The sequence below is a fragment of the Lepidochelys olivacea genome (genome assembly GCF_965140295.1).
Source record: "Lepidochelys olivacea isolate rLepOli2 genome assembly, chromosome: 4".
NCBI classification, from domain to species: domain Eukaryota; kingdom Metazoa; phylum Chordata; order Testudines; family Cheloniidae; genus Lepidochelys; species Lepidochelys olivacea.
In genome coordinates, this window is record NC_140414.1 from 149990293 (window position 1) to 150013856 (window position 23564).

At 54.0% G+C, this 23564-nt stretch overlaps 1 protein-coding gene across 1 annotated transcript in view; it reads left to right on the forward strand.

Moving 5' to 3' along the window:
• Window positions 1–7918: 7918 nt before the first annotated feature.
• The window catches only part of SEMA4F (ssemaphorin 4F), a 142380-nt gene continuing 126734 nt past the window's right edge, over window positions 7919–23564 (forward strand). The window contains exon 1 of the mRNA XM_084626594.1: window positions 7919–8052. Coding sequence (XP_084482720.1) covers window positions 7968–8052 — 85 coding nt within the window. The 5' untranslated portion in view covers window positions 7919–7967. The remainder of the gene's footprint in view (window positions 8053–23564) is intronic.

The following is a 23564-nucleotide window of genomic DNA, read 5'->3' on the forward strand; positions in this document are numbered from 1 at the left end:
AAAGGAGTACTTGTGGCACCTTAGAGACTAACCAATAAATTGGTTAGTCTCTAAGGTGCCACAAGTACTCCTTTTCTTTTTGCGAATACAGACTAACACGGCTGTTACTCTGAAACCTGTCATTTTTGGTAGTTACTACATCTGCGAGAAGAGTGGTGGAATTACAAGCATTGATAGCTGACCCTCCTTATATGTTTTTTATAAAGATAAGGTATACTTAGGGTCCCATGCACAATTCCTGACTAAAGTAGTTTTGGAATTCCACCTCCATCAAGCCATATATTTATTGACATTATTTCCTAAGCCCCGTTCTCATAAAGCTGAAGAAATATTTCATGCCTTGGATGTTCACAGAGGTTTTCCCTTTTACTTGATCTTTTAGATTGTCATCCCAGCTGTTAATTTCAGTTGTGGACAGGATGAAAGGCCTCCCACCCTCGACACTAAGGACTTCCTCCTGGATTTTGTCTTGCAAACATCTATGCGACGAGAGATGACATTGCAAAAGTGCCTGTGACGTTATTAATATGAACTGGGACTGTATTCAGATCATTGTTGCAACCAAGATCCTATACAGGCACCAAATCTTGTATAAAAGGCGTCAAATAAGGTGTTTAAGACAAGGTTATGGTTGGCTGGTTATGATTATGCTATCTGTCTGCATGTATCATTTTGGTATTTAAAATTATAAGTGTTGGCTCTATACTGTCTGTATTTCAAACTTGTGCTATGCTTCTGGGTGACACCCCAGACAATTTGGCATAAGCTCTACCTAGCCTGCTTGATGGCCCATTAAGGACCATCAGCTATACAACTGACCCATTGAGAGAAGGCAGATACACCTTGTGACTCAGCAAGGTATGCAGGGACATGCCTATGGACAGAACTCTAAGGTTTTTCCATGCCATGTGCTGGAGAGTTTGTCTTTGAAACAAAAAAGCAGAGGCCACATGGCAAGAGACTATAAAAGGCTGCTGCATCTCCTCCATCTTGTCTTCAATCCTGCTTCTTACCTCTGGAGGAACCTTGCTACAAACTGAAGCTCTGAACAAAGGACGGAATGACCCATCCCAGCTGTGGATGTACTCCAGAGACTTGATTTGAACCTGCAGTTTATTCCATCACTGCTACAAGCCTGAACCAAGAACTTTGCCATTACTGTATGCAATTGATTCCATTTAACCAATTTTAGCTCTCAACTATATTTCTTTCTTTTATGAATAAACCTTTAGATTTTAGACTCGAAAGGATTGGCAACAGCGTGATTTGTGGGTAAGATCTGACTTGTATATTTACCTGGCTCTGGGGCTTGGTCCTTTAGGATCAAGAGAACCTTTTTCCTTTTACTGGGGTATTGGTTTTCATAACCATCTGTCCCCATAACGAGTGGCACTGGTGGTGATACTGGGAAACTGGAATGTCTAAGGAAATTGCTTGTATGACTTATGGTTAGCCAGTGGGGTAAAACCAAAGTCCTCTCTGGCTGGCTGGTTTGGTGTGCCTTAGAAGTGGAGAAACCCCAGCCTTGGGCTGTAACTGCCCTGCTCTAAGCAATTTGTTCTGAATTGATACTGTCAGTTGTGTGCCACCAGAGGCAGCATCGTTACAGTGCCGCCCCTGAGCAAGCTGATAGCATACGCTATGAGATCTCAAGCAGTTTCTGCAACTTGTTTGGCCCAAGTACCTATAGCAGACATTTGTAGATTTGCAACTTGGACATTGATGCATATCTTTACAACAACCTCTCTCAGCATTCCAGAGGTGAGGCCAAGTTTGGAAGTGTGGTTTTCCAATGTTCAGGTAGACTCCCAAACCCACCTCCGGATTGAACTGTTTGTGAGTCACCTGAAGTGGAATGGACATACGCAATCGCTCACAGAAGAAAAAGTGGTCACTATCCTGTTCCATAACTGGTCTGCGAGCTGTTTTGCACATGTCCATTCCATGGCCCACCCTCCTTCTCTTTATATCAGAGTCTGTCTGGCAAGAAGGAACTAAGGAGTAGATGGGGTGGCTCTGCTCTTTATACAGTTGTGCAGTTCTTAGAGACTGCTGAGGGTGCACGGGTACTGCTTAAGGAAAAATCTCTGACTCTGGTGCACACCTAAAGTGGAATGTGTACAATGTGTATGGCAAACATCCATTTTTGCATGGTCTGTGTGTATATAAATCTCCTCACTGTATTTTCCACTTTATGCGTCCGATGAAGTGAGCTGTAGCGCACGAAAGCTTATGCTCAAATAAATTGGTTAGTCTCTAAGGTGCCACAAGTACTCCTTTTCTTTTTGCGAATACAGACTAACATGGCTGTTACTCTGAAACATATCTTGAAGAATAACAGTTTTATAGACAAGGTAAGTAACTGTTTTTTTATCATGTCACCATCAGCTGGGGGGGCTAGGCTGAGCCTAACTTGTCTTAAAGGGCCACCCCGCATGTGAGAGTAACTAACCATTCTTTATAGTAAGGAACTCAAGGAGCTCAGTCTATTTAGCTCGGCAAAGAGAAGGTTACAGGGTGACTTAATCACAGTGTAGAAAAGTACCTACAGATGGGGAACTGAGGCCCAGAAAGACCACAGGCTTGGGTCCACAAAGATATTTAGGTGCCTGTATCCTATGTTTAAGTAGCACTGCAATCTCTTGGTTGGCTGCCACCTAATCCTGAAGGTGCCTAAACTTGGTGTCTAAATTTCCAGTGTAAAAGTTCCCTTAGTGCCTATGTTTCTGCCTCTGCCTTGCTCTAAGAATCTGGACACCTATTTCCTGCCTAAGCCCCACAGTGATCTATGACCAGCAGAGAGACAGGCACTTCTCTGCCTGTCTTATCTGGTGGGCATGCTCAGAGGCTGCTCTCTGGATCAGACCCCACTCAAAATGTGGAGGAGCTGCCCATCTTATAACTTTTAGCCCAATGGTTAGAGGACTCAACTGGGATGTGGGAGACCTACATTCAGTTTCCTCTGGAGCCTGGGGGAAGAAAGGATTTGAACAGGGGGGTCTCCCACACCCTTCAGGAATGTGCTTCAACCACTGAGCTGTGGGGTATTCCTCAGTGGATGGTGGGTCATCCTCAGTCTCTTCTGTTGAAGCTGTGGATAACTATTAAAGAGTCATTGGAGCAGGGGCACTGACCCCTGGGTCTCCCATCTCTCACGTGGGTCCCGCTTGAACCCCCATGCTAGAGAGTCATTCTTGCTCTCTCTTGGTGTCTCAGTGACTAAGTCAGTGGTGGGCAACCTGTGGCCCGTCAGGTTAATCCTCTGGTGGGCCGCGAGACGATGAAGTGAGCTGTAGCTCACGAAAGCTCATGCTCAAATAAATTGGTTAGTCTCTAAGGTGCCACAAGTACTCCTTTTCTTTTTGCGAATACAGACTAACACGGCTGTTACTCTGAAACCTGTTTATGTCCCTGCGGCCCTCCGCTTCCTGCAGCTCCCATTGGCCGGGAATGGCAAACCGAGGCCACTGGGAGCTGCAGGCAGCCATGCCTGCGGACTGTCAATGTAAACACTGTCTTGGGGCCTGCCAGCAGATTACCCTGCGGGCGGCAGGTTGCCCACCACTGCTCTAAGTACTTATCCATCATGGAACAGCTTCAACATGAGATACCGAGGAAGCCCCACATCAGAATATCCCATAGCCCAATGGTTAGAGTGCTCTCCTGGGAGCTGTGGGAGCCCCCTTCAAAGTGAAGTGCCCTGTTAACACCCCTCCAATCATAGGGGGGAGGAAGGGAGAGGGAAGGCAACTTGGGGGGAGGGAGGAATTGTTCGTGGGTTACAAGCTGTTGTAATAATTTGCTAACACCCCCCACTCCCGCCTTCCCTGGCTGACCTTCCTTTAACACCCTCCAATCATGGGGGGGATGGGCCACTTCACCTTCTACTTTCCATTTACTGTGACACTCCGAGGCCATGTCTACACTTCCACCTATGTCGGTAAAACGTATGTTGCTCAGGGGTGTGAATATTCCACCCCACTGAGCGACATGAGGGACACCAAGATAAGAGCGCTGTGCACACGAGCAATGCGAGCAGGAAAGCTCTCTCCTGTCGGAAGAGCGGGTCTTCCTCACCAGCGCTGTAGCAATGCAGCTGTATCGGTGTAGCCATGCGGCTGCAGCACCGTACATGTAGACAGGCCTGAGTGTTTTCCAGACCTGCAGCGGAGCTCTGTGTGCCTCAAAAGCTTGTCACTCTCATCAGCAGAAGTTAGTTCAGTACAAGATATTCCCTTACCCACCTTATCGCCCTGCTATCCTGTGCCTGACAGGGCTAAAACAACGTTGCCCAAGCTCCCAGAGACTTCCTGTTGGTGGAGCAAGGAATTCAGCTCAGGTTTCCCAAGGCCCAGGCTAGTGTCCAAACTCGGGGCTCATTCCTCCTCTCAAGTAATAGATGGGGTGGGTGGAGAAAGAACTGTGTGTAGGGGGCGTTGACGCTCCTGGGCTAAACCAAGGACAGATGGAGGAGGAGGGTAGCACATGTGGAGGGAGGGTAGGGGATGTTTGAGGAGCACAGGGACATGGGGTACAAAAGGCTGTGGGGGAGGGTGAGTGTGTGGGGGGAGGGGATGTGGGGGGAGCAGAGGGCTGTGGGGGAGGGGTGTGGGTGGGGAAAGGGGATGGGTGAGGAGCACAGGGATATTGGGTGCAGAAGGCTGCAGGTTGTTACAAGAGGCAATGTGCGGGGCGCACAGGGAGATGGGATGCAGAAGGCTGTGGGGAAGGGGTTCAGGGGGAGAGGCGATGTGCGGGGAGCACAGGGAGATGGGGTGCAGAAGGCTGTGGGGGAGGGGTGCAGGGGAAGAGGCGATGTGTGGGGAGCACAGGGAGATGGGGTGCAGAAGGCTGTGGGGGAGGGGTGCAGGGGGAGAGGCGATGTGCGGGGAGCACAGGGAGATGGGGTGCAGGTTGCTCGGGGGGGGTGCAGGGGGAGAGGCGATGTGCGGGGAGCACAGGGAGATGGGGTGCAGGTTGCTCGGGGGGGTGCAGGGGGAGAGGCGATGTGCGGGGAGCACAGGGAGATGGGGTGCAGAAGGCTGTGGGGAGGTACAGGGGGAGAGGCGATGTGCGGGGAGCACAGGGGGATGGGGTGCAGAAGGCTGTGGGGGGGTGCAGGGGGAGAGGCGATGTGTGGGGAGCACAGGGGGATGGGGTGCAGAAGGCTGCGGGGAGGGTGCAGGGGGACAGGCGATGTGTGGGGAGCACAGGGGGATGGGGTGCAGAAGGCTGTGGGGGGGTGCAGAAGGCTGTGGGGGGGTGCAGGGGGAGAGGCGATGTGTGGGGAGCACAGGGGGATGGGGTGCAGAGGGCTGTGGGGGAGGGGTGCAGGGGGAGAGGCGATGTGTGGGGAGCACAGGGGGATGGGGTGCAGAAGGCTGTGGGGGGGCTGCAGGGGGAGAGGCGATGTGTGGGGAGCACAGGGAGATGGGGTGCAGAAGGCTGTGGGGGAGGGTGCAGGGGGAGAGGCGATGTGCGGGGAGCACAGGGAGATGGGGTGGAGGTTGCTCGGGGGGGGTGCAGCGGGAGAGGCGATGTGTGGGGAGCACAGGGAGATGGGGTGCAGGTTGCTCGGGGGGGATGCAGGGGGAGAGGCGATGTGTGGGGAGCACAGGGGGATGGGGTGCAGAGGGTTGTGGGGGGGGTGCAGGGGGAGAGGCGATGTGTGGGGAGCACAGGGGGATGGGGTGCAGAAGGCTGTGGGGGAGGGGTGCAGGGGGAGAGGCGATGTGTGGGGAGCACAGGGGGATGGGGTGCAGAAGGCTGTGGGGGGGGTGCAGGGGGAGAGGCGATGTGTGGGGAGCACAGGGAGATGGGGTGCAGGTTGCTCGGGGGGGGTGCAGGGGGAGAGGCGATGTGTGGGGAGCACAGGGAGATGGGGTGCAGGTTGCTCGGGGGGGTGCAGGGGGAGAGGCGATGTGTGGGGAGCACAGGGGGATGGGGTGCAGAAGGCTGTGGGGGGGGTGCAGGGGGAGAGGCGATGTGTGGGGAGCACAGGGGGATGGGGTGCAGAAGGCTGTGGGGGGGGTGCAGGGGGAGAGGCGATGTGTGGGGAGCACAGGGGGATGGGGTGCAGAAGGCTGTGGGGGAGGGTGCAGGGGGAGAGGCGATGTGTGGGGAGCACAGGGAGATGGGGTGCAGGTTGCTCGGGGGGGGTGCAGGGGGAGAGGCGATGTGCGGGGAGCACAGGGAGATGGGGTGCAGGTTGCTCGGGGGGGTGCAGGGGGAGAGGCGATGTGCGGGGAGCACAGGGGGATGGGGTGCAGAAGGCTGCGGGGGGGTGCAGGGGGTGAGGCGATGTGCGGGGAGCACAGGGGGATGGGGTGCAGAAGGCTGCGGGGGGGGGTGCAGGGGGAGAGGCGATGTGCGGGGAGCACAGGGGGATGGGGTGCAGAAGGCTGTGGGGGAGGGGTGCAGGGGGAGAGGCGATGTGCGGGGAGCACAGGGGGATAGGGTGCGGAAGGCTGTGGGGGAGGGGTGCAGGGGGAGAGGCGATGTGCGGGGAGCACAGGGGGATGGGGTGCGGAAGGCTGTGGGGGGGTGCAGGGGGAGAGGCGATGTGCGGGGAGCACAGGGGGATGGGGTGCAGAAGGCTGTGGGGGGGGTGCAGGGGGAGAGGCGATGTGCGGGGAGCACAGGGGGATGGGGTGCGGAAGGCTGTGGGGGAGGGGTGCAGGGGGAGAGGCGATGTGTGGGGAGCACAGGGGGATGGGGTGCAGAAGGCTGTGGGGGAGGGTGCAGGGGAAGAGGCGATGTGCGGGGAGCACAGGGAGATGGGGTGCAGGTTGCTCGGGGGGGGTGCAGGGGGAGAGGCGATGTGCGGGGAGCACAGGGGGATGGGGTGCAGAAGGCTGTGGGGGGGTGCAGGGGGAGAGGCGATGTGTGGGGAGCACAGGGGGATGGGGTGCAGAAGGCTGCGGGGAGGGTGCAGGGGGACAGGCGATGTGTGGGGAGCACAGGGGGATGGGGTGCAGAAGGCTGTGGGGGAGGGGTGCAGGGGGAGAGGCGATGTGTGGGGAGCACAGGGGGATGGGGTGCAGAAGGCTGTGGGGGGGGTGCAGGGGGAGAGGCGATGTGTGGGGAGCACAGGGGGATGGGGTGCAGGTTGCTCGGGGGGGGTGCAGGGGGAGAGGCGATGTGCGGGGAGCACAGGGAGATGGGGTGCAGGTTGCTCGGGGGGGTGCAGGGGGAGAGGCGATGTGCGGGGAGCACAGGGAGATGGGGTGCAGGTTGCTCGGGGGGGTGCAGGGGGAGAGGCGATGTGTGGGGAGCACAGGGGGATGGGGTGCAGAAGGCTGTGGGGGGGTGCAGGGGGAGAGGCGATGTGCGGGGAGCACAGGGGGATGGGGTGCAGAAGGCTGCGGGGGGGGGTGCAGGGGGAGAGGCGATGTGCGGGGAGCACAGGGGGATGGGGTGCAGGTTGCTCGGGGGAGGGTGCAGGGGGAGAGGCGATGTGTGGGGAGCACAGGGGGATGGGGTGCAGAAGGCTGTGGGGGAGGGTGCAGGGGGACAGGCGATGTGCGGGGAGCACAGGGGGATGGGGTGCAGGTTGCTCGGGGGAGGGTGCAGGGGGACAGGCGATGTGTGGGGAGCACAGGGGAATGGGGTGCAGAGGGCTGTGGGGGGGTGCAGGGGGAGAGGCGATGTGCGGGGATCACAGGGAGATGGGGTGCAGGTTGCTCGGGGGGGGCTGGAGCGCTGGGGGTCGCAGGCGGGCTGGGGTCGGGGTCACAGGTCGGGGCGCCCCAGGGCGGGCTGGCGCCCCTCGTGTTCAGGCCCGGGAGGGAGTTTGTCCCCCCCAAGGAGCTACCTGCGGCAGGGGCGTTGCGCGGCGACGTCATGGGGCCACCTGGCGGGGCGGGGCGGCTGCGGGAGCCGGGGCGGGGTGCGGGGAGCGGCGGGAGCCGGGGCGGGCTGCGGCGGCGGCGGGAGGCCGGAAGAAAGCGGGACCCGGGCGGCCGAGGATGGGGCCGGGGCTCGGGCTCCTGCTCCTGCTGGTGGGGGCTGCCGCGCGCTCCGCCGTGCCCCGCACAGAGAGACCCTTCCCGGGTAAGGGCGGCCGGGGGCTGCCGGGCGGGGGTGCCCATCTCCCGGGTCCCGGCGGGGGGGGCATTTCCGTCTCCCCGGGGTCCCGGCGAGGGGGGGGGCATTTTCGTCTCCCCGGGGTCCCGGCGAGGGGGGGGGCATTTTCGTCTCCCCGGGGTCCCGGCGGGGGGCGGGCATTTCCCTCTCCCCGGGGTCCCGGCGAGGGGGGGGGCATTTTCGTCTCCCCGGGGTCCCGGCGAGGGGGGGGCATTTTCGTCTCCCCGGGGTCCCGGCGGGGGGGGCATTTCCCTCTCCCCGGGGTCCCGGCGGGGGGCCCTATCGCCCTGGCGCGCCGGGTGCTGCTGCCCGACCCCGGTAGGCAGCTGCCCGCCCGGGCGTGGCTGCCTCCTGTGAGCCGGGCTGAGCCGAGCCGAGGGGGGCCGAGCCGGGCAGCCTCGGGACCGGCGGGCGGGGGCCGAGCGGCGGCCGCTGCGCAGCGGAGCCGGGCGGGCGGGGAGCCGGGCGCCGGCCCCGCCCGCAGACCCTCGCCGGCCGGTCCCCGGCCTCGCCCGCCCGGCCGGGCACTGGCGGGATGATGTCACCCGCCGCCAGGGCAGCAGCCCCCAGCGATGCCGAGCCCCGGCCTGCGGGTTTGCTGCCGGGCGTGCCGGCGGCTCGGGCAGGCTGCGGCGTCCGCCGCGGGCTGGGGTCGGGGACGGGGTCGGGGTCTGCCCGGGGCGGGCTGCGCGGAGCGAGGCCCCCCGGCTCCGGCCGGGCGCGCTCTGCGGGGTGCCCGAGCGAGTGGGGCTGTCCAGGCTCCTGTCCCCTCCGCTGCGGATCAGCTGGTGTCGCGGGGAGCTGCATGGGCAGCGGCTCTTGACAAAGGCCAGGGTGTCTTAGAATCGTCTTAGAGGATCGTGATTTAGGTTAAAAACGAAGCACTCGCAAGTAAAAGCCCTAATGTGGCCCCTGTGTGGCCCCGCCTTGTGATACAGCCTGTGTGTGGCCAGACGTTGTTATTTCGCAGGACCCCTGACACATTCAGTGAGGGGGCCTAAGGAGGCAAATTAAGGTTGGGCAGGAAAACAAATCTGGCATTTCTAACCGTTGGATGCTTCGCTTTGCAGCCGTAATATTCTTTTAAGGGCGCTTTTTAAAACAGAGCTTCCGGGCCTTTCTTCAGGAACTGGAAAAATCAAACCCTAATTCAGCCACCTGGCTAATCAGCAACGTTAGAACCGTTGGATCCACAGCCCCTGCGTATCACTTGAGCTAAGGGGGTAGCTGAAGCCAGTGGCAGGTTGTCCCCCTCTACCTGGGCCAGACAGTACAGGGAGAGGGGGCATGGATTCTTGGCAGTGGGCTTCACAGCTATTTGGCAACAGCAGAAGAACCTTGAGATTCAGTTGAGGCTTCTGTCCCTGGTTCTGAGGGGAGTGTGCTATAGTGGTTACCAACCCACCCTGCCTTCCAGCCTGTCCTTGTCTTATTGAATTTATTCAATTCAAGTCTTGTTACAGTGGTAGCCACAGTTTATACTGAGTACAATACTCCTGGTTGTGTTTCTTTCTCCACTTGTGTTTAGTGGTGGGTTTTTTTTTCTTGGTTTGGGTGGATAACTGGGAGAAATGATCTGTAGCCTTGTATCATCTATGGTAGAGGTTGAAAGCCACTCCAGACTACTGTACCCCTTTCAGAAGTTTGATTTGTCTTGCATATCCCCAAGTTTCACCTCACTTAAAAACTATTTGTTTACAAAATCAGGCATAAAAATACAAGTGTGTCACAGCACACTAGTACTGAAAACTTGCTAACTTTCTCATTTTTACCATATAATTATAAAATAAAGCAATTGGAATATAAGTATTGTACCTACATTTCAGTGTATAGTATATAGAGCAGTATAAAAAACTCATTGAATGAAATTTTAGTTTGTACTGACTTTGCTAGTGCTTTTTACGTTGCCTGTTGTAAAACTAGGCAAATATCTAGATGAGTTGATGTACCCCCTAGAAGACCTCTGTGTACCCCCAGGGGCACATGTACCCCTGGTTGAGACTACTAACCCATGGGTTCCTTGGAGGCTGAAATAAATGCACATCCCTTGCTGCTGGCCTCTTAGCCCTTGTCTTCATTAGGAAAAAGCGTGTTCTTTCTTTGTTAGCTAATGTGGTAACTAAAAGGGGCAAAATGCTAATAGAGACCAGGAGGTTGTAGCTTTAACATGAGTTATTAGCAAATCAAGGTAAGTCCTAGGCTCTCCCAGTGTCTTTATCTTAACCGTCTAATGCATGTGAAATGTCGTAACAGAAAGGTACAATCTGCCTTGGTTTCCCTAGGAAGTTACCACATATTAAGTAAGCAGTTCCTATGATTGGGATAGAATTTATTTGGAGACTTCTGTTTGTCAGTATAAATGCATTGTGTTAATGGAAGTAAATAAGCTATGCCTACTGGCTTATAATCGCCGCCATTTCCTGTAGCATTCATTATGTCGTCTTAACACTCTCCCCCATCAATGTGATCTACATTAACTCTACCTAAGTAGTACACCCTTCAGAAGAGTGATCTCCTCAGGACCTGTTATGTTTGTATAGGGCTGGGGCTCTGCATGGTCCCAGCTATATGTATTTTACTACTAATGTGTGGAAATGATTTCTGAGCCAGACAGTTTCATGTGTGTAGTCGTGATGGGATATGACTGCCCTTTTATAGCATCCTTTGTCCATGGCTTAAATTGATTAATTTACTGCATGTTTAGTATCAGGTTATATAATTATTGTAGAAATACCAGCCCTGCAGTAAGACTCAGGAACCAGGATCCTACTTAAGCTGCTGCCTCACTTGCGTGACGCTGGTTTTAGAATATTGATTGTGTGTGTGTGTGTGTGCAAAGCCCATTGTTTGCTTGGCCCCATTCTTTCTGATGAATATCTGTGCAGAGTGACTTATACTTCTAGAGGGAGGGTTGTAAATGCATTAGCTAGCTGAAGGAGAAAGCATGTAGCTGTATCAGACCCTGTGAAATGGAAAAGGTGGTAGAGGTAATGGCTTTTATTGGGCATACACAGGAGTTCAGATATAAAAGTAGGGGAACTCCAGGCCACGGCGGAAATCCAGTTATGTCAAATGTTTCCTGACTGTGACCGATTAGATTGAGTGGAGAATATAGTGTCCTACATTGCTTCGTTGTAGCTGTAGCTAATTTTATAAATCTTTGAAATGAGAAAATATGGATACCTGGGAAGGTTTACTTATAGGAACATCTGTGTGTCTAAAGGCACTGAGCCAGGGAAGTTGGAATCCCACCTTTAAAACCCCCTTTTAAATGCTGCTTCTGCATGGGGGCGAGCAAGAATAAATGCACATAAAATGGCACTTTTGCCTTCTATGGGAAGGAGCTGATGTGGGTGCGCTGGCTAAAAGTTTTGCTTCTGTCTCCAACAGGACTAAAGGTTCGGGCCAATGTGCTGTAGGCAGTGAGGCAATGGCATAGGCACCAGCTTTCTAATTTCCCCGGGGTGCTCGACCCTCTGCCCCAGACCCCACCCCACTTCACCCCTTCCCTCAAAGCCTCACTCCTGCTGCTCTCAGCAGGCCTCAAGCCAGCACTGCCTGGACTTGGCAGCGTGCTTTCCCCCAGACTAACCATAAGGTGTTGGGCTGGAAATCTCTCCATGAAATCTGAGACAAGTAACATAAGAACGTAGATCTGGCAAGGACTTCCTGGATCATTGAGTCCAGTCCCCTGCTGTCACAGGCAACCCCGTCAGATAGCACTGTTCATAAATTTATCAAGCTCCATCTTAAAAGGAGTTGGGTTGTTTGCCCCGACCCCTCCTATTGGGAAGCTGTTCCAGAACCTCCCATCTCTGATGGTAAGAAACCATCTCCAAATTTTCATCCTAAGTTTACTCTCGCACCAACACTGTCCTTCATCTTCAATAGCTTTTCTCCCTCCCTTGTGTTTACCCCTTGATGTATTTATAGAGAGCAATCAGATCCCCTCGCAGCCTTCATTTTGCTCTGCTAAACAAGTCAATTGTTTTTAGTATCTCCTTGTAAGATAGGTGGTTCTTTTCTCTTGTCACTGGAGAGCAAAACAGCATCAGAATTCAAAGTAGTAGCCGTGTTAGTCTGTATTCGCCAAAAGAAAAGGAGTACTTGTGGCACCTTAGACTAACCAATTTATTTGAGCATAAGCTTTCGTGAGCTACAGCTCACTTCATCGGATGCATTCAGTGGAAAATGGGGTTCTGTGCACTAGGCGGAATGTGGGACCCCTTCTGAGTCTGGTACTAACTGCCAGCCCCAGAGGGTTGGGAGGCAGCAGGTAGACTGGCATCTCGGGTGTTTTCCACTCTCAGCTTTAGTTTAAAAAAAAAAAAGTCTTCAGCTGTTATGAAAGAAACCTTCAAAACATGAATCAAATGAAACTGATGTAGTGATGTCTTCCTAAGTCTGCAGAGAGCCCGAAACAGTTGTTTATAAGTGTAAGCTGCCACATTGCTGCCCCAAACGAGCCTTTTCATCCTTTCAGGTTTGCATTGGGGCTGATCTCTGCTGAACTTTAATCTTTAACACTGCTGGGGTGGATCTTTACTAGGGAAATGTTATATTCTTTATCAGTGAACATAAGAATGGCCATACTGGGTCAGACCAAAGGTCCATCCAGCCCAGCATCCTGTCGGCCAACAGTGGCCAATGCCAGGTGCCCCAGAGGGAGTGAACCTAACAGGTAATGATCTAGTGATCTCTCTGCTGCCATCCATCTCCACCCTCTGACAAACAGAGGCTAGGGACACCATTCCTTACCCATCCTGGCTTATAGCCATTAAGTGAACACATGGTAACTAGCAAGGTGTACAATTCTAGTGAAGACAAGGCCATTTGTAGTTTTACATTTTAGCAGGTTGAGGTTACAGCTATGGGAATGCCTAGGGTTTACCATGGCCACCTTACATGTTAAAACTCCAGCGGTCTTGTCTTCACTGGGACTTTGCCATGTGTTGGCTAACGCAAGGTAAGAATGCACCTTCTCGTCTAGTGAAGGCAAGACTGTAACATGTCAGCAGAACGCTGTACAAACTCTTCATGTTGTTGTAGTTCTCACACTGTCCCTGGTTACCTGGCCTCTGGCCCAGATCTAACCATTCTAAAACTCTGTCCTGGACTAGCTCTCAGGAGCTCACTTTCCTGACCACCTTGCCTCTCCCTGTCTTCCCCTTAATTTCTCCTCATGGGACTTGACCTCCTTAGGGCCTGCTCCCGCTCCCATTGAAGTAAGTAGGAACTCTCTTAGCTATTTAACACAGCACTTCTGTTTCTGTTTTCTCTTATAACTCAGCTCTGCTATTCCTGAAGGCTGCAGGTCATGCTTAGTCTTTTGTGTGCTGCCATCTTTGTTCTGGGTGCGTCCTGAGTTGGTTTCAATCCTTGTTAGTGAAGAGGGGAGGCTTTTGGAGAAGGCAGAGTTCACACCAGCACCCCAAAACGGCTTTGGCACCTTCTGCTTTCTTGTGGAAACGAGTTCCCTTGCAAGAATGCTCTGAACTACTCACGCTGGTTCTGTCAGTAGCTGCGCTCGCTGGTAACATTGCCATCTCAGACAGGCCCTGTATGCCCTGGCCATGCTGGCCTCTGCAGTGTGCTCCCTGCCCTCCCACTACCTCCTTTCTTAATCACTGTGGACAACACGCCCATCCTGCCTGTTACTCAGGCTCGTAGTCTGGGTGTCACCTTTGACCTGGGCCCCTCCTCAGACCCATGCTAGGTCTACATCTTGCAGGTACTTTCTGCATAATGTTTCCTAAGATATGGCCTTTCCAATCCATTCATGCAGCTAAAGCTCTCATCCAGGCTCCTGCTGTTCTCTTGTGGTGCTCCTCTTCAGTATCCATCTGTCGACTCTGGCCTGAGATTGTAAACTCTTTGGGGCAGGGACCGTTTCTCTTCTGCATTTGTACAGTGCCTAGCACAGTGGGGCCTTGGCCCAGAACTAGAGCTACTAGGTGCTGTGGTAATGCAAATAACCTATCTCCGCTGGAAGCAAAGTTACACTGGTTTTTCTTTTCAGAGTAACAGCCGTGTTAGTCTGTATTTGCAAAAAGAAAAGGAGTACTTGTGGCACCTTAGAGACTAACCAATTTATTTGAGCATAAGCTTTCGTGAGTTACAGCTCACTTCGTCGGATGCCCTGGTTTTTCTGGGGCTGAATTGATAATGAATAACCTGATTGGGCCCAGCCCTTGTCTCTCTTTCTGTTGGTCAGTACAAAGGAATGACATTCTGAACAAAGATTTTGAAGCATCCGAGGTGTTGCAGGGACTGAGCTGTATAGTGGCAGGGGGAGGTATGGGCTCAAGAATGAAGGGAGTGGCTGGGAGGATGGGGAAGGGAAAGAGTAGACAGCTCTTCTACTCTAGGGTAGGGTAGGGTGACCAGATAGCAAGTGTGAAAAATTAGGATGGGTGGTGGTAATAGGGTCCTATATAAGACAAAGCCCCTAATATTTGGGCGTCTGGTCACCCTCCTCCAGGGTAAGGGAAGTCCTGCTGTGAGCAGCTGGCTGGGGCCTGCATATCTGACTGCATTCCAGGCTAAACTTTCAAATGGAATCAACCTTTCCATGTTCTGAGGCAGCTTCCCCTCCAAATTAGTTGGAAGCTGCATTAAAGCCAGCATGACTTACTGCATTGAGCAATCTCCTTGGGATGTTTGGCTCTGTCTCCTGGGGCTGGCAGCCCTGATTTGAAGAGTCTAGGGTGCTTGGCAGAGCCCAGGTATCATGTTTCACTCCCCCATCTCCTGCACCAGAACACAGTGGAGAGTTTATGGTTGGTTTGAGAACCTGGCCTCTGGGGTAGGGTGTGTGCACGTCTTGCCTCCCAGAATCTTGTTCTCAAATCTGTACAGATCGTAGCAAAGGAAAGTCCTTGCCCTGCAAAGTCAACCTGAAGCGAGCAGACCCCGTTGGCTGGGTGGAGGTGGTGACTGTTACCTGCCTGAGTCTAACCCCTCCTTACCTGCAGCATGAAAGGGAGGGTGTGGGTGGCACTTCACTGTGTTCCCTCTCTAATCTCCTGCTGCCTGACCTGCCCAGCGATACACCTGCCGAGGACAGGTTACAGTATGTGCCGTGTCTGGCATGCAAGCAGACTCTTTCCAGCAGCGCATGTGCTTTGCTTGGCTAACCAAAACTTCATCTGGCATCAGTGGAGGGCGCTGGTGCTCAGGTGAGCCTCTACGCAACCCTATCCTCTGCCCTCCCCATGCTAGGTTCATAGCTTTCAAGAGCAGAGGGGGCCGTTACAATAATTTAGTCTGAGCTGTATAACACAGGCCAGAGAAACTCACCTGCGGTTCTTGCATCCAGCTCATGACTTCTGGTTGAGCTAAAGTCTCCTTTAGAAAGGGACCTCTAAGCTTGATTTTAAAGACTTTACGGGACAGAGAATTCACCACATCCCGCAGTAACTTGTTCCAATGGTAATTACCCTCACTGGTGAAAAGGTGTATTTCTAGTCTGAATCTGTCCAGCTTCAGCTTCCAGTCGTTGGATTTTATTTCTGCCTTTTTTTATGTTAGATTAAAGAGTGGTCTGTTCTGGGAGAAGGGGCTCTTGCTGTGAGCAGAGCCTGGCATGCTCTGCAGGAAGGCTGACGGTGGTAATGGCTCCGTGGAAGCTGGGCGTATGGGAGCCCTTTTGGTTGGGCCCGTAGAAGGGAGAGGGCATATCTCTTTCCTTGCCTTTCGTGTGTGGGGGGGTGGTGGTGGTGGAGATGAAGTGAATTGAGTGGGCCTTGCTGACCGGAGCTGCCAGGGTCCCTTTTCAACTGGGCATTCCAGTCGAAAACTGAATGCCTGGCAACTCTAGCATAGATACAATGTCTGTCTCAGAGTTGGTTTGTGCCTGGGGCAGCCCATTCCTCTAAGCTATTATCCCACATTGGCTGTGCACTTGGCTGGGTGTGGCTGCATTGGTCACACTTGGGATTTATTTTCTGTCTTCGCAATCCATAAGAGTTAGAAACCTGAGCTTGCATTCTGTACCTGGATTCCGCAGCTGTAGCTCACACAGTGCAATAGCATTAGCCAGCTCCCACCTCTGAGATGTCATTGCACTGAATGCACTCGGGGACACCGCTGCAAACAGGGTGAGTTACCCCGTAAACATAAACTGTGGGAACCCAAGGGGGATGAGGCTGTGTAGCCAGGGGGGAGAGGCTGCTACCGCTGCGTATGAGGCTTGGTTGGAGGGGTTCAGCCCATGTATCTGGTCCCCACAGTATCCCTGTAGTGCTGCATACATGACTAAGATAGCACTCTGCATCAGTTTAGGTCACTTACTGGGTCTGGATTAGGTCTCCAGGTTTTTATGCTTGGGAGATTTGGCGCTGTGAAACAGCTGGAGCAATGGCTGGTAATCCCTAATCCCTGCCGTGCGGGCCATGTCTCATCTCTGCAGTGCCGCTGGCATGCAGTCAGCCCAGCTCCTGCCTGCTGCCTGAGCTGTTGTGGTGAACAGTTTGCAGAAGGAGTTGACTGTGTCTGAAAATAAACCCTTCCTGGTCTGACCTCCGCTCTGAGTGGCAACAGCTCTCTGGGAGCCCCATCCAGGCACAGGAGCACCTCTGTTAAATGAGAAGTGGAGCAATGGAAGTGGTCTCCTGTTGTGACCTGCCAAACTATAGCAAAAACAATGAGGAGTCCTGTGCCACCTTAAAGATCTGGAGAGTAGGTCTGCTGATGGAGGTCTCTAGGAGGAAGCGGGAACGAGAGGAGGTTTAGAGCAGTTTCTGTCCCCAGAGAGAGACATTCAGAGGGAAGTAAAACACATGTTGCCTCTAACCTGCTGGGGGCAGGCCTTGGACTGGGCTGGTGCAGCTCAGACTGTTTGCTTGTCCGATAGAACCTCAGCTTTCATGTTTTTAAATGAGGAAGGGTTGGTCTGTCAGTACTGCTTTCGCTATTGCTAAGGCTACGATTTACTCACTGGTGGTGTTAGTAAAAGTCACGGGCAATAAACAAAAAGTCACTAAATCTTAGATGCTGGGGGAGGGGGTGCTCCAGCGGCTGCTGCTGCTCTGGAGGCTCTAACTGTTCGCATTTGAGGCTTTATTGTAGTGTTAAGTGTGTATCACCAACACAGAGATGAGTCTGCCAGGAGCTGTGGTGTGCCGGCTCTGGGAGCTGTAGTGCAGGTGCCCAGAGAGGATGACTGTAAACTTTGGCATTAACTATTTCATCCCTCATATGGGAGGGTCACAGATCTGCCCAGCCTACTGAGCTGGTGTCTTATTGGGTGGTACTAGTCGGTGGCGCTGGGTAGCTACCACTGCTGAGGGGGAGTTGGGCCTGGCAGGGCGGCACTGTCCTGTTTTTGAACAGCTGTGTGATCTAGTGTGAACGATGTCTCTTTCTGATCACTTGCAGGGGTGCCACCTCTACTCCCATTTGGACCCCTGGCTTATAGGAGGCAGCCACCCTTTGCCCTGCAACATGATAACCTCTGAGTCACTGAATGCATCCGATGAAGTGAGCTGTAGCTCACGAAAGCTTATGCTCAAATAAATGTTAGTCTCTAAGGTGCCACAAGTACTCCTTTTTGCATAAGTAGTTAGTGCATTTCAAGGGACCATTCACATGTAGTGGCCTGTTCACACCCCTCCAGTCATGGGGAGGAAGGCAGCTGGGGGAGGTTGTTGCAATAAGCCAGAAATCAGGTTTCAGAGTTTGAGTAGCAGCCGTGTTAGTCTGTATCCGTGTCACGGAGTCCCTGGGCGATGCTCTGGAACTGCTCCCCATGAAGCCAGTCAGGACTCTGGGGTAGTCGCCTTTCTGTGAGCAGCCTGTCTTCAGGACACACAGCTCACACAGCTTCCACCTTCCTGGGTCTGACCTCGGAGCATTCAGCATCCTCTGCCCCTCCGTGCGCTTCCCCCCAGCGAGTCCACTCAGGTGGGGCTCCTGGGGAAGCCAGAGGGTCCTGCCCCCCAACTCCGCAGTCAGACGTGACTCTCAGCCAGCCAGTAAAACAGAAGGTTTATTAGACGACAGGAACATGGTCTAAAACAGAGCTTGCAGGTGCAGAGAACGGGACCCCTCAGCTGGGTCCATTTTGGGGGGCAGTGAGCCAGACAACCATGTCTGCACTTCACTCCATGTCCCAGCCAGCCCCAAACTGAAACTCCCTCCAGCCCCTCCTCCTCTGGGCTTTGTTCCTTTCCCGGGCCAGGTGGTCACCTGATTCCTTTGTTCTCCAACCCTTTAGCTCTCACCTTGCAGGGGGGAAGGGCCCAGGCCATCAGTTGCCAGGAAACAGGGTGTCGGCCATTCTCTGTGTCCAGACTCCTGCACACACGGGCCCTCTAGGGCTCTGCAATGATCATACACCCTTACCCCACCACCTAGATACTTAAGAACTGCCTAGGGGAAACTGAGGCACCCCCATACTATTCAGAGGAAACATTAAGAAGAGTCCCACTTCATCACAATCCGCAAAAAGAACAGGAGGACTTGTGGCACCTTAGAGACTAACCAATTTATTTGAGCATAAGCTTTCATGAGCTACAGCTCACTTCATGCTAACCCTAAGCTGCCCTGCTGGTGGCTGGAAGAGCACTTCCCCTTGTCTGCACAGAGAGTGGAGGTCTTTTCTCCCCTAAAATCCATTTGGAAGCTGAAGCTGGTGACCTGCATGCTGAGCAATGCTGCGTGTGCAAACACCTTGCACCCGTGGGCTGGCAGCTGCCCTGGTGGCATGTGTGAACCTACTTCTCCTGCATGATGCTGCTGCTCTTGTGGTTAGTGGGCAGATGCTGGGGCTGGAGTGGGAGAAAGGAGGTGCTGACAAGTTGTTCTCTGTGGGATCCCTTGGCTTTGGAGTTCGATTCCAACTCCTCCACTGCCCCCAGTCTGCAATAGCCTGGACTGACTGACCGTAGGGTGTGCTGCCCTGTTCGGGGTGGGGGCGGGGGCAGGGAAGTGGCTGTGGTTTGCACCTGGGCGGTGGCTGAAATAACTGTAGTTACATGGGGGAGGGAAGTTTGCTGGCTGGCTGTGTTTAAACCTTCAGTCAAAGCCTGGCCTGAGGGAGAGGCTTTGTATTTGCATGTAAGCTAACATGAACAGCTGGGACAAAGGCTGCCCCATGGTGGGAAGGGGAAGATCAGAAGATCCAGAGAATAGAGCTACACCAGCAAAGGGAAAGTGTAGCTGAACAAGGGAACTTTCTAATTGGCAAGATTTATACAGGAGAAGCCAGCTAACAAGATTTACCCAGGGGAAGCGGAGGCGCTCTGCAGCATTGTGGAGCTGTCAGGTGCACACAGGACGCATGCTGAGAACTGTCTCCTTTTGGTTTTTATGGTTGCAGGTGTGGCCCAGCACAGGAGGGAAATGGCTCTCTGCCTGAAATCCCAAGCTCATGGTGCTGCTGAGGAAGAGAAGCTGGTCTCTTGGTTTCAGTGGAATAGTCAGAGGGCAGCTTATTTTCCCCTTTTCCCCGGTCCATGGCATCTGCTCCAGTGAAAATCCTGCACCAGGGAGGAGAGTCAGAGGGTTTTTTCAAGTTACAGTAGCTCTTGAGTCCGCCGGGTGCTGAAGCCCAGAGTGGAGTGAGAAGAGTACTTTACTTCCCCCTCTCCCTCAGGGCAACTTCTCTCAGTCAGACACAGAGTGCAAAGTAACTGTGTGGGCTCCAGCCCGGGTCCTGCCGCTGGCCGGCGTTCCTGAAGACGGGGTCACAGCAGGAGCATACAGCAAGGACGGGGGTGTGTGGGAGAAAAGTCCCCCTCGTACCTGGCTGGCCTCAGGAAGGCATGGGGGACTTGCTCTGAGAAGGAGTGCCGTCCCGTTCGCACGAAGGGATTGACTTGTTGCTGCTTGCAGGGCCTGGCCTTGGTTTGACTGCTAGTGTGGAAGGAGCGGAAGTACTTCGCCCTGACCCAGGAAGGGCGCTTGGCCTCTCAGTTCTGCCAGTCACGGGTGCTCAGCTTACCGTGACATTTTGGCTCTTCGAGGTGCCGGAACCACACATTCCCTGGGTCTGAGCCATTCTGGCACTTCCTGCTCGTGCCCTGTCCTGCTGGCTGCAGTGACCCAAGAGCATCCGTACCAGCCTCAGGGTGCAGAGTCCACAGTGTCTGAGAGTTCTACACTTAGATTTTACCAACCAGTTAGCAAGTGTAAACTCCCCAGGTACTTAACAGCCTGTCCACGGAATCACAGATGGTCCTCTTGGGTGCTCCAACCTGTCTTTCCACCAAAGAAAGTGTGTCTATGATAGGTGGTCCCTTGCACCATGAATTACAGCAATATTCAGGTTGTTCCTGGTCCCAAAGGACCAGTCACTTACCAGAGATCTAGTGTCCCACACCAAAGACAACACTTGTAGTTTGTTACAGGATTGTCTACATGAAGATTTATTAAAAAGGAAATGAGTTATTTACAATGTTCAAGCAGGTGAGCGTGCACGCACACACAAATGAGTTACAATCTTACGTTTCAAAAGGTAATATAGGCTTCTGTAATAAGCAAGATCTATGTGTCCTTTAGGGCTAACCCAGGCTGAACAGCTGGGGATCCCTTGCTTATGTCTAGAAAACCTGGCCCCTCAGAGTCCAAGCAGCACCGAGATATAGTTCCTTCTTGTCAGGGGTTTTTATCCCCCTCCTTCTTTCTATTCTGAGCTGCAAACTCGGTTGAGGGGAGGAATCTGCTTGCATGACTCATCTTCAAGGGGGAGGGGAGACAAAACAACAAATGTCTTTTGTCCTCTTTGGCATCCCACAATAGTCTGTCTGGTCAATAGACCTTCCCTATTGGGCAGGATGTTACATCTTCTGCTGGAGATGAGCCCTTCACACCAGTTAATGTGTCTGGTGAGTTACACAGTCTCAGAGGCTCACAGTACAGCCACTCAGCTATTACCGTACAGCGTGGGATACAGATGCTGAGAGTAAGGCCTGGCCTGGTCTGGGGTGGGGGGATCGATCTAAGATACGTCGACTTCCACTACGCCATTCTCGTAGCTGAAGTTGCGTATCTTAGATCAACTTAGAATCACTTACTTTGCGTCCTCACGGCACGGGATCGACGGCCGCTGCTCCCCTGTCGACTCCGCTTCTGCCTCTCGCCCTGGTGGAGTTCCAGAGTCGACGGCAGAGCGATTGGGGATCGTTTTATCGCGTCTACACTAGAGGCGATAAATCGATCCCCGATAGATCAATCACTACCCGTCGATCCGGCGGGTAGTGTAGACGTGGCCTAAGATTAATGCTGGCAGCAGCTCACCAGCATCCCATAAAATCTAAACACGTTCTTAGAACCCGAACGCCTATTTTAACAATACACAGGGGAGCCAGGCTGATTCCAGCCATATATCTGTCCGTGCCCTAGGGAGACAGAGGGACTTTGGCACAAGCTGGCACTGGGTTGCCAGCATCATATGTACCATCCCTGGTAACCTTAGCCCAGCTAAGGTGGGTTGTGGATACTGAGGGGAGTTTACACCCACAGTACATCCCAGCTGCGTTGGTGTTTCTGGGGCTTCTCTCCACTTCTTCCTTCCCAGGTACAGACTAGCATGACCCAACTCTGAGATCCCAGGGCATCAGTCAGGAGAACATCTCACCATCTGAGCTTATGGGTGGGGTTCTGACCAGTGAGTGTGGACCTGGCAGTGCTGCCCCAGAGCAGAATAAAATGGGAAGAGGAAGGGGCAGATCTGACTTTTCTGAGCACCAGCTTTGCTGTCTGTACATAACTGTCTTGCCCTGTTGGATGCTGGCAGGACCGTTGCCAGCGGTGCCCCAGATTGAGTGAGAATTATGTGCTAACCCTGCTGGAGGCATGTGAGGTGAGGGCCCAAGAGAAGAGGGACCATTGTGAACGGGGCAAGGCCCAGTAGCAGTGTGAGGAGGCTTGTTCTGGGGCAGCCTGTTCAGTGCACACTGAGGTGGGCTGAAGCCTTGGCAGGGGTCAGGCTGTTCCCCGCCTTCTGACTGCCCTGACTCCTATCCACACCTCTTTCCCCTGGCCACCTCCCTGAACTCCCCCGCCCTCTATCCAACCCCCCTGCTCCCTGACCCCTTACCACGCTGCCTGGAGCACCGGTGGCTGGCGGCGCTATAGCCGTGCCTCCCAGAGCACCGGGACAGGCAGCCACGCCGCCCGGCTGGAGCCAGCCATGCCACTGCCCAGCACAGAGCACCTGGTCAGGCTGCGGCTCTGCAGCTGCGCTGCCCGGCAAGAGCTCGCAATCCCACTGCCCAGAGCATTGCACCGGCGGTGCAGTGAGCTAAGGCTGTGGGGGAGAGGGAACAATAGGGGAGGGGCCGGGGGCTAGCCTCCCGGCCCCAGAGCTCAGGGGCCACGCAGGAGGGTCCTGCGGACTGTAGTTTGCCCACCTCTGCTCTACAGCAAAGCCAAACTGAAGTTTGTTTCACGGACCCTAAGATCACGATTCAGATAAAAGCAAGTCTAATGTTTTGGAAACACAAGGTGACAAAAAGACAACATAAAACACAATCAGCATTTCTCAAACGTGACCACCAGTGGATTTTTTGTGTGGCCGCAACCATGTCAAATCATGGCTGGAGATTGTGGGGCCAAAGCAGCGGCACCTACCTACAGCACCCAGCTGTTACTCCTGATGAGCTATTTCCAAGGGAGGGGAGATATATGGCCTTTGGTGTTTGCACTGGTGCCACCAGCAGGGATAGGTGCTCTGCACTGCACAGCTACCTGGGGGCTCTGGGCAGTGCCTCTGGAGAGAAATGGGGCCGGTGTGTGCAGTGTCAGAGGTGGCTCTTGTTGGTGGAGGCAGCTGCAGTGCTCAGTCACTGGGGCACCTCCTTGGGCATCTCCCCACTCCTGCCTGGCCAGGGCACAGGGAGCCTGGGACTCCCCTGGCAGCCAGTAAGTTCCCGACCCACCTTTCCTGGGGTGGGCTCTCACTGAAGGGCTGCGGGAGGCAGGGACAGAGAGACAGGTTTGTCAGAGAGGCCACCAGCAAGAGTTGCTGGCTGCACTCTAAGACCCCTTGCTCTAGCCTAGATTTATTAACAAGTTACTCTAGTAAGATATTGCTCGCCCTGACTCTCACTGCTGTGTGTGGCTGACAGTGGCTGCACAAACAAGTCCGTCCTGGAGAGCCTTCTCTTTGGGTATGAGCCGGTTGCTGTGCTTGAATTTCTTCCCTGCGGTGGCAAGTTACAATGTCAGTAGCAACTCGCTGAAGGCTCCGCGAAGAGATGAGATGGTGCAGGCCAGACTGTGAGCCCAGCCCTGCATTCATGGTGTTTGTGAGGCTCCTCTTCCTGACCCTCCTCCTGCCTCTCTGGGAACTTTCTGCTTTGCAGTGTCCAAACTTGTCAGCACAAATGTGCTGGGCTGAGGCCAGCAGCCCGGAGAGGATGGTGGGTTTGTTCTGATGGGGAGGCGTGACCACAGCACATTGGAGCCCTGCTCATAGACAACGATCCAAATGCTCTAGGGCTGTACAAACACATAAGAACGGGTCAGACCAAGGT